The sequence below is a fragment of the Limulus polyphemus genome, unplaced genomic scaffold (assembly GCF_000517525.1).
Source record: "Limulus polyphemus unplaced genomic scaffold, Limulus_polyphemus-2.1.2 Scaffold89, whole genome shotgun sequence".
NCBI lineage: Eukaryota > Metazoa > Arthropoda > Merostomata > Xiphosura > Limulidae > Limulus > Limulus polyphemus.
In genome coordinates, this window is record NW_013665699.1 from 662,249 (window position 1) to 675,304 (window position 13,056).

At 30.4% G+C, this 13,056-nt stretch overlaps 1 protein-coding gene across 1 annotated transcript in view; it reads left to right on the forward strand.

The window, feature by feature from the left end:
- Nucleotides 1-13,056, forward strand: part of LOC106468539 (26S proteasome regulatory subunit 6A-B) — a 23,974-nt gene that overhangs the window by 9,821 nt on the left and 1,097 nt on the right. The window contains exons 2-8 of the mRNA XM_013928974.2: nucleotides 1,052-1,098; nucleotides 4,888-4,978; nucleotides 7,951-8,023; nucleotides 9,711-9,920; nucleotides 10,512-10,618; nucleotides 11,118-11,263; nucleotides 11,945-12,026. Coding sequence (XP_013784428.1) covers nucleotides 1,052-1,098; nucleotides 4,888-4,978; nucleotides 7,951-8,023; nucleotides 9,711-9,920; nucleotides 10,512-10,618; nucleotides 11,118-11,263; nucleotides 11,945-12,026 — 756 coding nt within the window. The remainder of the gene's footprint in view (nucleotides 1-1,051; nucleotides 1,099-4,887; nucleotides 4,979-7,950; nucleotides 8,024-9,710; nucleotides 9,921-10,511; nucleotides 10,619-11,117; nucleotides 11,264-11,944; nucleotides 12,027-13,056) is intronic.

Consider the following 13,056-nt stretch of genomic DNA (forward strand, 5'->3'; position numbering starts at 1 on the left):
TGGGTGGTGACGACTAGCTGCCTTCCATCTAGTCTTACACTGCTAAATTAGGGACGGCAAGCACAGATAGCCCTCGTGTAGCTTTGCGCGAAATTCAAAACAAACAAAGTAACTTTTGCAACTATATATTGCTGTTTAGCAATGATAAGCTTTAAAGAAAAAAACAGGATAAACTATGCTTTCATTTGTACATAACGTTTCCATTGCTCTAGCATCCCAGAAAAATCAAATATTGGACAAGCCCAAAATTTATCCCAAATAAGTTCTTAAAACTAGATGTTTATAAATTACATGTACATCTGTCAAGGTTAATAAATTGGTAACTGTGAGAGCAGTAGGCCTAAAAACATTGTACAAATAATTGTTGAGTCCTACAAAGAGATGTATGAGTATAGTTTCACAAAACAAAGAACTCTACCATGAAATGATACAACCTGTTTTAGTGGCTTTGAAACTATGTAGCACAATCCACAATTGTTATAACAAAATTATCAAAAAATGTTACGCACAGGGAATAAATGCTGTTGTCACAGTGAAGGGGTTAAAGTTACAGATTTGTATCATGTTTGTGAAAGAATTGTGGAACAGAAATTATTCTGTGTAAGATCAAGTAACAAAATCAATATGTAGCGAGTTACTCTATGGATTATATGGACTAATATAGTAACATGTAACAGAGACCTATTCATAAGCAGAAATGTATGTTGTAGATTACTTTTTATTGGGTTTCATAATGCACATGTATAGTAATTATTATGTTTGTGAAGTCTTTTACTAGTCTCTAGTATACATCTTTACTTTTGTCTTGAGGTTTAGTGAAGTCCTTAAATTTGTGATAAATGTGTTAAAATATTAATTGGAAAGAACATATTTTTTATCAGTACCCGTAATGGCTCAGTGGTTAGTCAAAGGCTTATAATGCTAAAAACTGGGTTTCGATACTGGTGGTGGGCACAGCACAGATAGCTCATTGTGTAGCTTTGTGCTTAACAACAAACAAACATTTTTGATCAGATATTCATAATTATTAAAGGTATTCTCTTTTCTCTAGGGTGTCAATAAAGATTCATACTTGATTTTAGAGACTCTACCTCAAGAGTAAGTTCTCATGAGTTACATTATAATATTGTTTTTTCATGTGTAAGAAATGTGAACATGGCACTATGACAGTTGGAAATTTAAAGTTAATTATATATATTGCACATACTTTATTGTTCATTAATCAAGTTTATTTAAAATTAAAAGCATGTGGAAGTATACAGCATTAGTTAGAGGTCTTGAGTCCAACAACAACAAAAACTTTGCCGTAAAAACTTCCGTGGATGGGAGCTGCTGTCGACAAAGCATTAACAGTGCATCTCTTATTGTTTTAGTTTATTTATAGTTTAGTGATTACAATAAAGTCTGGAAAGGCATTCATAGATTGCAATCTCCACCCTGCACTGTTTTTGAATTTTACAACAACCAACTTAAAATATATACTAACAATTCGTCACCCTCAAAAGTGTAGGTGCCAAGATTCTTTTTCAATCTCAAGTTTTTCTTTAGTTTTAACCTTAGTTGAAAATTTCGATTTGCTACCAATTTAAAAAAACAAAAGTATTTGGCCATGATTATACTGTGTGATGTATGAGAATCTGCTCATGGATGAATAAACTGCTTATGTTGTGCAAGCTAAACAAACCATAAAATGAAAAGAAAAAAAAAAGATGTGAAAAGGTTAACAGTTGAAATTGTAAATTTCTTTAATTGAAGATGTGGCAACAAATTATGCATTCAAAGTAGAAGAAGAGGAAGAAAGCTATTGTTCATTTTAATTCGTACTTTTCAATTTCCATTGATGACTTAACTACAATTAGTGTTAGGGTAAAGAAAATAACAGATAAAATATAAAGTTTTACTGAAAACACTTGATATTCATTTAGGAGATTTTAGAGGTTATACAAATTACCATGAAAGAAGTATTTTTATTCTTAGCATAAAAATCACCTTTCACTCAGATTGACTTAGTAAAGGCTTCAAAAATTCACAAACAAATTAAATACTTTGTAAAAGAATTCTTATTTTTTGTGCACCAGATTTGTAAGGTTTACTGAAAGCTTAACAAATTTTGTGTAAATATAGTTAGTGAATTTAGAGTTCTAGTATGTAAAGCTTCATGGTTTACAAGGTCGGTCAGATTGACTGACCCATTGACATAAGAGTTAAAAATGGGAGAATAGTGGCATTTGAAGAATTTAAAAATAAGACAATTCAAAATACTTCCTGAAGTATGTAGAGAAATATAGGATATGCATATAATTAGAATCAGTAATAAAAATGTTGAAAAGCAGTTACAAGAAAGTGGTTTTATGTGGTAAAGTTGGAGCCACAAAGCCTGGTACTTCTCATGTGGCAAAGTATTTAAACTATACAGAGAATAACAAAAAAATGGAACAGTTTGTGGAGTGAAAGAACAAAGATTGAGCATTTTGAAAGCTACAAAAGTTTTTGTGATGGAGATGATCATGGGAAGTTTTAAGCAAGAGTATGTGTAAATAAAGCAGTAAACTTGGTAGTAGATGTATAGGATTGTGTATGAATGTTCTTTTGCTGCAAACGTGGGAGAAAGTGTTAAACCTGTTGATACTATGAAGAAGGAAAAAGTATTACAGCATCGTGGTTTGTTATGCAGTATATATTGGACGGTGTTTAATTGGCTCTGATTTTCTGCAAAACATACCTTGCTGCATAAAAGGTATATGGGGAAAAAAGTAAAGATCTAGTGGTATAAAAGTTATAGAATGACTTGCTCAATGTCTCAGTGCAGTCCAAATGTCATCATTGAAAATATGATGTTGCAAAAGAAAAGCCAGCTAATCTGTGTCAACTTTTGAAGGACATATGATATGATAGTGATACTGAATGTTGATTAGTTTCAAAATACATAGTTAATCTTCTTACTATAATGGATGTAGTGTGTATATATGTATCTATCTATGTACGTATCCGAAATAATAAATACAATGTGGCGCCATCTATTGAATAGCACCACATGCAAAAATCGATAAAAAAAATTCATATTTTGGGCATTCAAGAGTCGGACAACTAGAAAAATAACTACAATGTGTGCAGCAACCATTTCTTTATCACAGAACATAATTTTATATAAAGTTACTCTCCTCACAACCAGAACATGACTTTCACTAGGACTATATGTGAAGGTTTTATTATGTCTTTATTGATGTAATTTGTAAATATAGTAATAAGAGTGGAGTTCTTAAAAACAAACTATTATTTTTTCAATAAAAGGTACCACTTTTTTATATAAAATATTACAGTTTATATCAGCACAACTCAAATACTTTTCCCATGCAGTACTTCCCAGAAAAGTCCTTTTTTAGAAAGTTTTCATTTTTCTAATTTTTTTTCAATGAGGTATGAATACTAGGATTAGTAATTACTAACACAAACAGCCATCCATGGGGTGACATTTCTACTAGTACTGATTATTCTCAAAAACTAAAGTATTTAAGCCTGCTCATTGCAGTCATATAGTTAAGGCTAGAGAAGTACATACTAAGCATTGATTATTCAATTCGCTGTTAACTGAAACGAAGGTCGTATAGCTAACATTGTAGTAAAGAAAATAAGTATAACACGTAAATCACTTCTTTTTTTTCTTGAGTCTTTTAAGAAAAATTATTTGATTGATTCACTGTGTGTGTGTATATTCACGAATAAGGAATTTTTTATAATATAGAAAATAGTTTTGATTGATTTTTTTATGAATCTTTTAAATATATTTTGTGTTGTATAATGTCTTTCAAAATTTTACATTTGTTTCACGTTTTACTATAAAAAAATTGTAGATTATGGTCCAAGAATCACCTTAAATGTTAAATCAAACAGTTCAACAATAAAGGTAAAAACAAAAATCTTAATTTATGTGAAAATTTTAAAGAACCTATAAGTATCATTTTCTACCAAATTAAAAAATCTGTTAAACATACCTGTCAACTCTCCTGGCATAATTATGAGTTTCTCCTGATAATTCATTCATTTCCCATACTTTTTGCAGTCATTATTTTTATTGATTTTGTAAACTGAACTCTAAAACTGTTATCCATTTTCTTGGATTAAACATAAACACCAGAAGTCATTATCATGAGTTTATACAATGCATGAGGTAATTCATAGATTTGACATCACTGTGTGTTTTTTAAATATCATGGAATTTTACATTTGAAAATTTTCTAGGGAGGAGGAGCACTAGCATTTACTAACTAAGGTGTTTATGCTTTTAAAAAATTGTAGTATGATTAAATATCAATATTTCAAGTTGCAGTTGTCACACTTCATATTTCTTATGTTGATTATTTCTTTGAACCTAGTTTACCTGATTCAGAATCAAAATATCAGCTTAATAATTTCTGATATTACAACAATGCAGAAAGTATTAGAAGGACAAGAAAAGAACTGACATAAACAGAAATAAATAAAATTTTTACAGGGATCCAGTTTTTTTTATTTTGTCGGGAAACTTATTTAAGCTTGTTACAAGTCCTGTTATAACTGTTTTTAAGAATTAGCTCTGTGGGAAGTGTTGTGTGAGTTTACTTCTGTATCTTGAAAAGAAGTTGGTTGGTAGATTACCTTCATTATTCAAATTAAAAAAAAATTAAAAATAATAAACCATTGTAGATAGAATGGAATAGATTAAGTTTTTTTAATGTGGTATATAACAGTTCATTCTGTATGTTGTTTTCAGGTATGACTCTAGGGTAAAAGCTTGGTAGATTACCTTCATTATTCAAATTAAAAATAATAAACCATTGTAGATAGAATGGAATAGATAAAGTTTTTTTAATGTGGTATATAACAGTTCATTCTGTATGTTGTTTTCAGGTATGACTCTAGGGTAAAAGCTATGGAAGTGGATGATCGGCCAACTGAGCAGTACAGTGACATTGGAGGACTGGATAAACAGATACAAGAGGTATAAATCTACACTGTCATATGTTGACATATTTTTAAGATTAAAGCAACCTGTACCAAAGACTATGAAGACTCTTTGTTACAGAGTGATATTCTGTGTTTAAGCTGAAGACAGTCTTGGTAGAATGTTTCTCACTGGCAGAGTGTTCAGTCGTTGAAGTGGTGCATTATTTACTTAAGTATTGCAGGTGTTAAAACCAATGCTTTAAGCAGTAGAGGTATTCCAAATCTAGCTGTTCATCAGAAATAGTAATCAACAGCTACAGAATTGAGGAACACAAAAGAAAATTGTTAATTTCACTAATTTTTCAATTCTTTAATTACATAGTTTCACCAAATACCAATAGTTTCAAGAATTCGTTATAATCAAAAGCTATTTATTGTATCACTAAGAACTTTAATAACACAATGGTAGTAAAATATTATCCATTCCACTAAAAAAGGTCAAAGCTACCTATTGTGAAGTGCAAGATACACCACATTGTCCACTAACTGACCAATTATTTCAACAGTTATCACCGTCAGTATGTAATTGTATCTATGTGAAGGACATTATAAGACTAATGATATATGGCAGCCAACAATTAGTGAAGCACATTTAACTCTGATGCAAACAGGAAATCACAGTTCCAGTGATCCTAAAGAACAGAAACTTTGAATAAGGAAAGACTGGAAGCATGTGATGCAGTTATACAAGTCATGCTTCCCCCTCTTTTGTTTTTTACTGCTAGGGAAAAAAAAATATGGATAAAGCACATGAGCCACTTGACTCTACTTAAATTATCTCAACAGTGAAAACTGTTGGGAATGTTCTCATGGTAGAAGTTGCATTATTTCTTTAGAAAGGCAAATGATATCTAGAGAGTAACTGAAGATTGTTGCCTATTATTTCTGTTCCATGAATGCTGTATTTCTACCCTGTTGAACAGTGGTTTTTCCAAGTCTGATGCAACAATCCAATTTACTCAAATTATCTGAATTTGGTATGAAAAGTGTGACAGTGACTTCAGTTGTCTTTTTTGGCCAACACAATTACTGGATGAACTCAGATGTTTAATTTATCATTTTTCTTCTGTTCTGGTACCTATGGTATTTATCATACTCCTTAATAATTGAAATAAAACTGAATGAGACATCTTCTGGCACTTTGTAGAGTCATTGTAAAGCTGAGTTGAGTTTCTTATTGTAGTGAAACTTTGTATAACTACATACTAATTATGGATCTTAATAAGCTATCCAATAAGTGCAATAGTAATTATTTTTTAGGTTATTTAAATCATTTGTAGGTTTTAATGAATTTGAGTGTTTTCAGTATTTATTAATTATTGGTATTTTTTAAAAACTGATGACCTCGAAAGGGGGCTGAAGGCCACCTGGAGGGTTCACTGGTTTTAACCACTCGCACTACAATACAGTAGTGTGTTGTCTGTCAGTCAGTAAACACTAAAATATTGTCATATAAGGGATGCTTTATGTTGCAATTTGTTGTGACTTAGTTAAAATGTGCACCTACCATGAATCACGAGAAGAATTATGTACTCTGTAGGCTACAATATGACATATAAACTTCAAAAGCAAGAAATGAAAATAGTTGTTACACTTAATTTTGATTTTAACTATGCTTGAAACAGAAAACTTTCAGGAGAACCTGCAGAAGCACATCTAATACTTATTTTTCTAAAAAACACTTATAAATAAAAATATTAATGCTTAGAAATAGAGCATAATTATATTATTTGTCAGAAACCAACATCTGACACAACTTAAGAACAAAGTTGTAAAGTATTCTAGACAATGTTATGTTTGAGGATTTGGATGACAATGAATATCTGATTTCATTGATTTCAGTGCTGTTTTCATTATATATGTTTGTAACACATACATGCTATCACAAGTGACAGAACATAAAAAAAGCTGGACTAAGCAGTCTTATGTAAAAGTAAAGAGTATTGAGTATGTTACATTTAAAAACAATTTTGGGAAATACAGATCAGCAAATCACATGATAACCACAGCTAATATAAAGTTGTGGTGGAATGGAATGTATCAGAACTACATTTTACATTGTTTGGCATTTCCTAGGTAATATTTTAGCACCAAAAATTTATTACTTTTGGAAGGGTGTACAAAAGCTAAATAGTCATACACTCAATTTATAAATAAGTGTTCAGATTGGAGATTTTAGAATTTCCAGGATGGGATATACCTTATACTTAATGACGCTGAAAAAGAAAAGAATGTGGATCACCTTAGAGCAACAGGACCATCCAAAAAGAGACCTGCAACAATTTGTATCCAACCCATAGTATGCAAAGTGCAAGATTGTGTAACAGGTGAGAATCCACAAATACAATGGCAATAGCAAAAGCTGTCAACATGCCCTAGGAAACGGTATGAAACATGATCAAGAAGAATCTGTCTGTAAAAGTAACACAAGTTGTTCCACAATGTATCTGTTCAACCATCATATATCTTAAGCAGCTGTAGAATGAAACAGGTATTCATGCTATTCCATGCGAAGATATTCTGGTCAAGCCACCTATGGATTTCTATGTGATTAGACTGTTGAAACAGGTGCTAGGCAACTGTTGTCCCAGTACATTATATGGGTTATGGAAAGCAATCGGAAAGTATTGGTGTGATTTTGACATAACAGCCTTATAAAGTAGCCTTTTGCAATAGAAATTACTGCAGGACTATTGTCAAGATTCATTTCTGTCAGATAGCAAAAGACTGGACATGGATTGCAATACTATGGTAAGGCTCCAAAACTGTTTTAATATAACATACTCAACCTTTGTATAAATGTCACAAGTTACCTATTAAGTAATTACTGTTTTAGAGTATATAAATTTTCATGAGAAGACTGTTGTCTATTACCTTATAATGTAAACATCCACTTGGTTAATTGCATCTTTATATATGTTTAAAAAAATATATAATTTGGTTTATAGTATTTGCTGTCTCCTACAGTTAATTGAAGCAGTTGTGCTACCAATGACCCATAAAGAGAAGTTTGAAAACCTAGGAATTCAACCTCCCAAAGGTAAGTTTTTCAGAACTTTTACTGTGTGTTATGTTGATCAGGTTCTGGGGCACAACTGTGTGTGTGAGAACATCTGTAATGTACTACAGTATTTTATATGTAAAATGTTATTAATTTTATATTTCTTTATTTCGCCTCATGTCTTGGTTTACTAGAAAAATAATTCATTTAACCCTCTCACAGGTAGGTAAAAGTGAGCACGTTGCAACTTTTTTACAGAATTACATTCAAACTTTAATTAAACTATTCTATTATCAATGTAAGTGAATAAATTTGTCATTAAAATATATGTAATAATTTGAGTTTTAAAATTATATGAAATTTAATTTCTTAATTTCAAAAGGAAATATCTAAACAAATTCTCAATCTCCTCTTGTCTCTGTAATGTAAAATTTGTTTGCTCTGACTAGCCCATTTTAATTTTTTTTTATTACGTCTCTATGATACCCTGAGTTTAACTGAAATTGCTCATTATAGTATAGATACCAATAAGGTATAGTCTCATTTTTATAGCCACCCGTCTTCTTTGTTAACCGAAATATACACCAAAAAATTAAACTCACTTCTCAAGCTTTACTGTCGTATCCTTTCTTTCACAATTTGCCAGTAATTCTCTCCAGTGTTTGCTTTTACATCATTTAGAATGAAAAGGTTTTGATTTACTGAATGATGTATAATACTACCTAAGAGACTTGGTTGTTTCACCTACACATTGAAAGTTGGTATTGCCGAGTTCAGATAGAAAAACTAAGGGAATTATTTTAAAGCACATATGCCTTAGTGAGAAAACCAATTAAATTACAATAGGTATAGAACATTGTTTGCTTTGTGCATGCCATTATTACTGATATCATTATAAGGAACTAGCATTAAGTATCATCTATTAGCTGAGAGTGAAAAACGAGGACAAATGTAAGTACTAAATTTATTGTTTTAATGTATATTTATTGTTATAAAAATAACTAAAATTAAAAACTTATTAGGTTATGTAATGAAAAAATAATTAAAACATTACTACACAGTATGCTTGCAAGTGGCTTGTGCATTACATCATTCAGTATTATAACTTGACCTACATGTTTGCTGGCCCCCCAGTGGTACAGCGATATGTCTGTGGACTTACAACGTTAGATACCGGGTTTCGATATCCATGGTGGTCAGAGCACAGATAGCCCATTGTGTAGCTTTGTGCTTAATTTCAAAACAAAGACATGTTCGCTGTGTGAGTTACAGCTTGTATCATGGGATTATTAGTTAGGCCCAATTCAAAGAACACTGACATGAAAATCACCTTGTATTCAGACTAATCAGAGTCCAAATCAGACTCCATAAATTAACAGATAAATCTGTAGTATTAAAATTAATTAAGAAACCAGATTTGTTTATATACAAGAGACTTGTAATATTTACTAAAAGCTTTCCAAATTTTGTGAAGATACACTTACTACAATGAAACTTATAATACATCCAGTTTAATGGTTATGTGGTGGTTACAAGATCAGTCAAAATGATCGCGCCAATGTAGAGAATGTTAAAACTAGTGATATGCAAGGTTCTAATAGCTGTAGGTTTTTTTTTTCCTCCATGGTTAATATTTAATGAATAATTTATGTGAATAATGTTGATCAATAATTGAATGTAGTTTCTTCATAGATGTCCATTTAATTAATGCTCTAAAACATTTTAGGTGTTCTTTTGTATGGACCTCCTGGAACAGGGAAGACCTTAATGGCAAGAGCATGTGCTGCTCAAACTAAATCAACTTTTCTCAAGTTAGCGGGCCCACAGTTGGTGCAGATGTTCATTGGTGATGGAGCAAAACTTGTAAGGGATGCGTTTGCCTTAGCCAAAGAGAAAGCTCCAGCTATTATTTTTATAGATGAATTGGATGCCATAGGTATGTTTGGGTTTTCATTGAGAAAGCTTAGATGATTCTTGGGGTATATATGGATTACTTTGAACAAAATCAAAATATGGTACAATCACGTTTGCAGTATTATTAAGAAATTGCAATTGTTTTAATGTAGTGCATTTTAGCCGACACTTTGTTTTTGTAGTTACTAAGAGTAGCACAATTTTGTTCACAAACCAGTGTGTCTTTTCTGAAACGAATTTTTTAAATATAGTTTAGTATATGTAGGATTGTTCAGAATACAACATTATTGTTTTAATTCTAATATAAAAGCGTGAATTATATTTGTGAAATTCAAGCTTCATTGAAAAAGTCTCCAGGAAACAAATTTTAGGTATTGACTTAATTTATTAATATTTTGCTGTCTTGAATTATTGTTTATGTAACTTGTAAAGTTGTTATGTGGAACATATTTTATAGTTTTGTTACTGTTTAGATATTGCAATGTGAAACATGAGTGGAAATGATAACTATATTATTTTTTTACTACCATGCAGCCTTTCACTTGTTTTGACCACATAATATTGATAGATATAAATTTTGTACAAGTTTAGATATGTTTTGGATTATTCTTAGGAACTAAGAGATTTGACAGTGAGAAAGCTGGAGATCGAGAAGTTCAAAGAACAATGTTGGAATTGCTTAATCAGCTGGATGGTTTCAGTTCTACTACCGATATAAAAGTACTTATAAATTATTTGTTTTGTTTTTTTTTTAATTGTGAATATTAAGTGAGAACAAATAGAGATGTTTATATTACTTATTAGGATGTAGATGAAACTTAGTATAGTATATTCGTTTGTTGTTTAATGCTATACTGTTTATAACCAGTTTGTCTTTGACTCAGTATCGTCAGGTATCTTTATTTTTAACATTCGATCTTTACTCCTGTCTTTTTTTTTCTGTTTACTTATTTCAGCAGCTGGTAACTGTTGTGTGACTGAAAATTTATTTTATTTTTAATTATTTCTACAATTTAGGTTATTGCTGCAACAAACCGTATAGATATTACTGAAAATTTACCTGTTTAATTATTTCTATAATTTAGGTTATTGGTGCAACAAACTGTAGATATAACTGAAAATTTACGTGTTTAATTATTTCTATAATTTAGGTTATTGCTGCAACAAACCATATAGATATAACTGAAAATTTACCTGTTTAATTATTTCTATAATTTAGGTTATTGCTGCAACAAACCGTGTAGATATATTGGATCCAGCTCTTTTACGATCAGGGCGTTTGGATCGAAAAATTGAATTTCCTGCACCAAACGAAGAAGCTCGTGCTCGTATCATGCAAATCCACTCCAGAAAAATGAATGTTGAGTGAGTATTCCTAAACAAAATGTTTGTGTAGAGTCCTGTTTTTTTTTTAATAATCTTTTGTATTTAAATTTGTAAGTGTGGAAAATCTGTTGAGTTCATGACACTTTTTGATGATGACAGCTCATATAAAGACTTACAAACTCATTTTTAGATGAATAATTTTTGGCATACTAAAACTTGAAATGTAGTGCTAAAAACGTTATAGTTGAATGATTTGAAGGCATGTGATCAAAAAAGAATGGTGATATCATAACTAAAAATTTGGAAAACTAAAATCCATATAAGGAAGAGATTTACAAGAAATAGATTGTGGGAAAGAAAATAATCTTAGCTTTCAAACAATATATTATGATTTGTTAACTTTAGAAGCATGTAAGTTGTAAAACGATTTCAGTTGAAACCATAAACTTCTCAAATATTCACTGTTTTTAAATTGTTTGTATTAGAAATGAACAACAAACATGTATAAACTTCTATATATAAAACACTTCATTATATAGTTTTAATTTGTTGGTACTTTAAAGGGATTAAAATTTTGTTTATAAATTACACCCTTGGGAAAAACAGGATATTGGGTTGGAAAGGGTTAAATAACATATCATTTAACAGTGAAATGGGTGATGAAACTTTGTAACACATAAAATAAATATTTCTCATTTTTGCTTTTCATACTTCTTACAGTCCGGATGTGAATTATGAAGAACTTGCTAGATGTACTGATGACTTTAATGGAGCTCAGTGTAAAGCTGTATGTGTTGAAGCAGTAAGTGAACTTTTAAATGTGTTCACTTCTAGATTCTTAAAAGTTTAAATGGATTAATACGAAGAGATAGTAGTTTATTATTTTAACATATTATAAATCGAAATATTAAAAGTTGCATGTCTTTACAAATATTATAATATTTGTAGTGTAGTTCAAATATTGATCTTGAAGAACACTACTACTGCTGCATGCACTTTAATTCCATGTTTAACAATAATAATTGCCGGGACTTTGACTTGCATGAAATTAATTTCTTCAACTCAATTTTATACAGGGTCCATGAAGGAAGCTTACGAGTAACTGTACTTTCTTTTGAAGTTTACATAATATTGTATATTTGAACAACCTACAGTTTTAATTAATCACATAAAAGCATTTTATGCTAATCTCTATATCTTTTTTTTTTAAATTTGTATAATAAAACTAGTGTTACATTAAAAAAGAAAAGAAAAAAGACGAAAAACAGTTGTGAAAGTATGAATATGTGGAATTAATTTATGGTTTGTGACAATCTGGTTTTATTAAAGGCTTCATATAACAGTTTCTTATGTATATGCAATATTTAGTACACCGTAGTATACCAAAAAATTTAATTTGAAAATAAACTGATGTCAATAATACATATATATATATATATATATAATTTAAGACAAAAAGAGACCTGTTGGTCCATCTAGGCTGTCCCATCCATGATACTAAATTAGAATAAAACACTCATTCAAATGTTTATCAAGCCTTCCCTTAAGCTACCACATCTGAAGGTAGCCCATTCTAAAGGCCAACCACCCTGTTATAAAAATAGAGTAGTTTTATTTAAAATTGTTTTCTAATCTTGTAAAATTCATATTTGCATCCCCTAAACTTATTGTTCTCACCATTAACTATGAAAAGAAATGATATATCAACACTGTCAGTTCCCTTAACAATCTGAAATACCTCAATCAGATCCCCTCTAACTCCTTTTTTTTATTAACAAGAGAAAACAATTTTAGAATCAACCTATCTTCATATGAGGATACGTTTTTTCAAA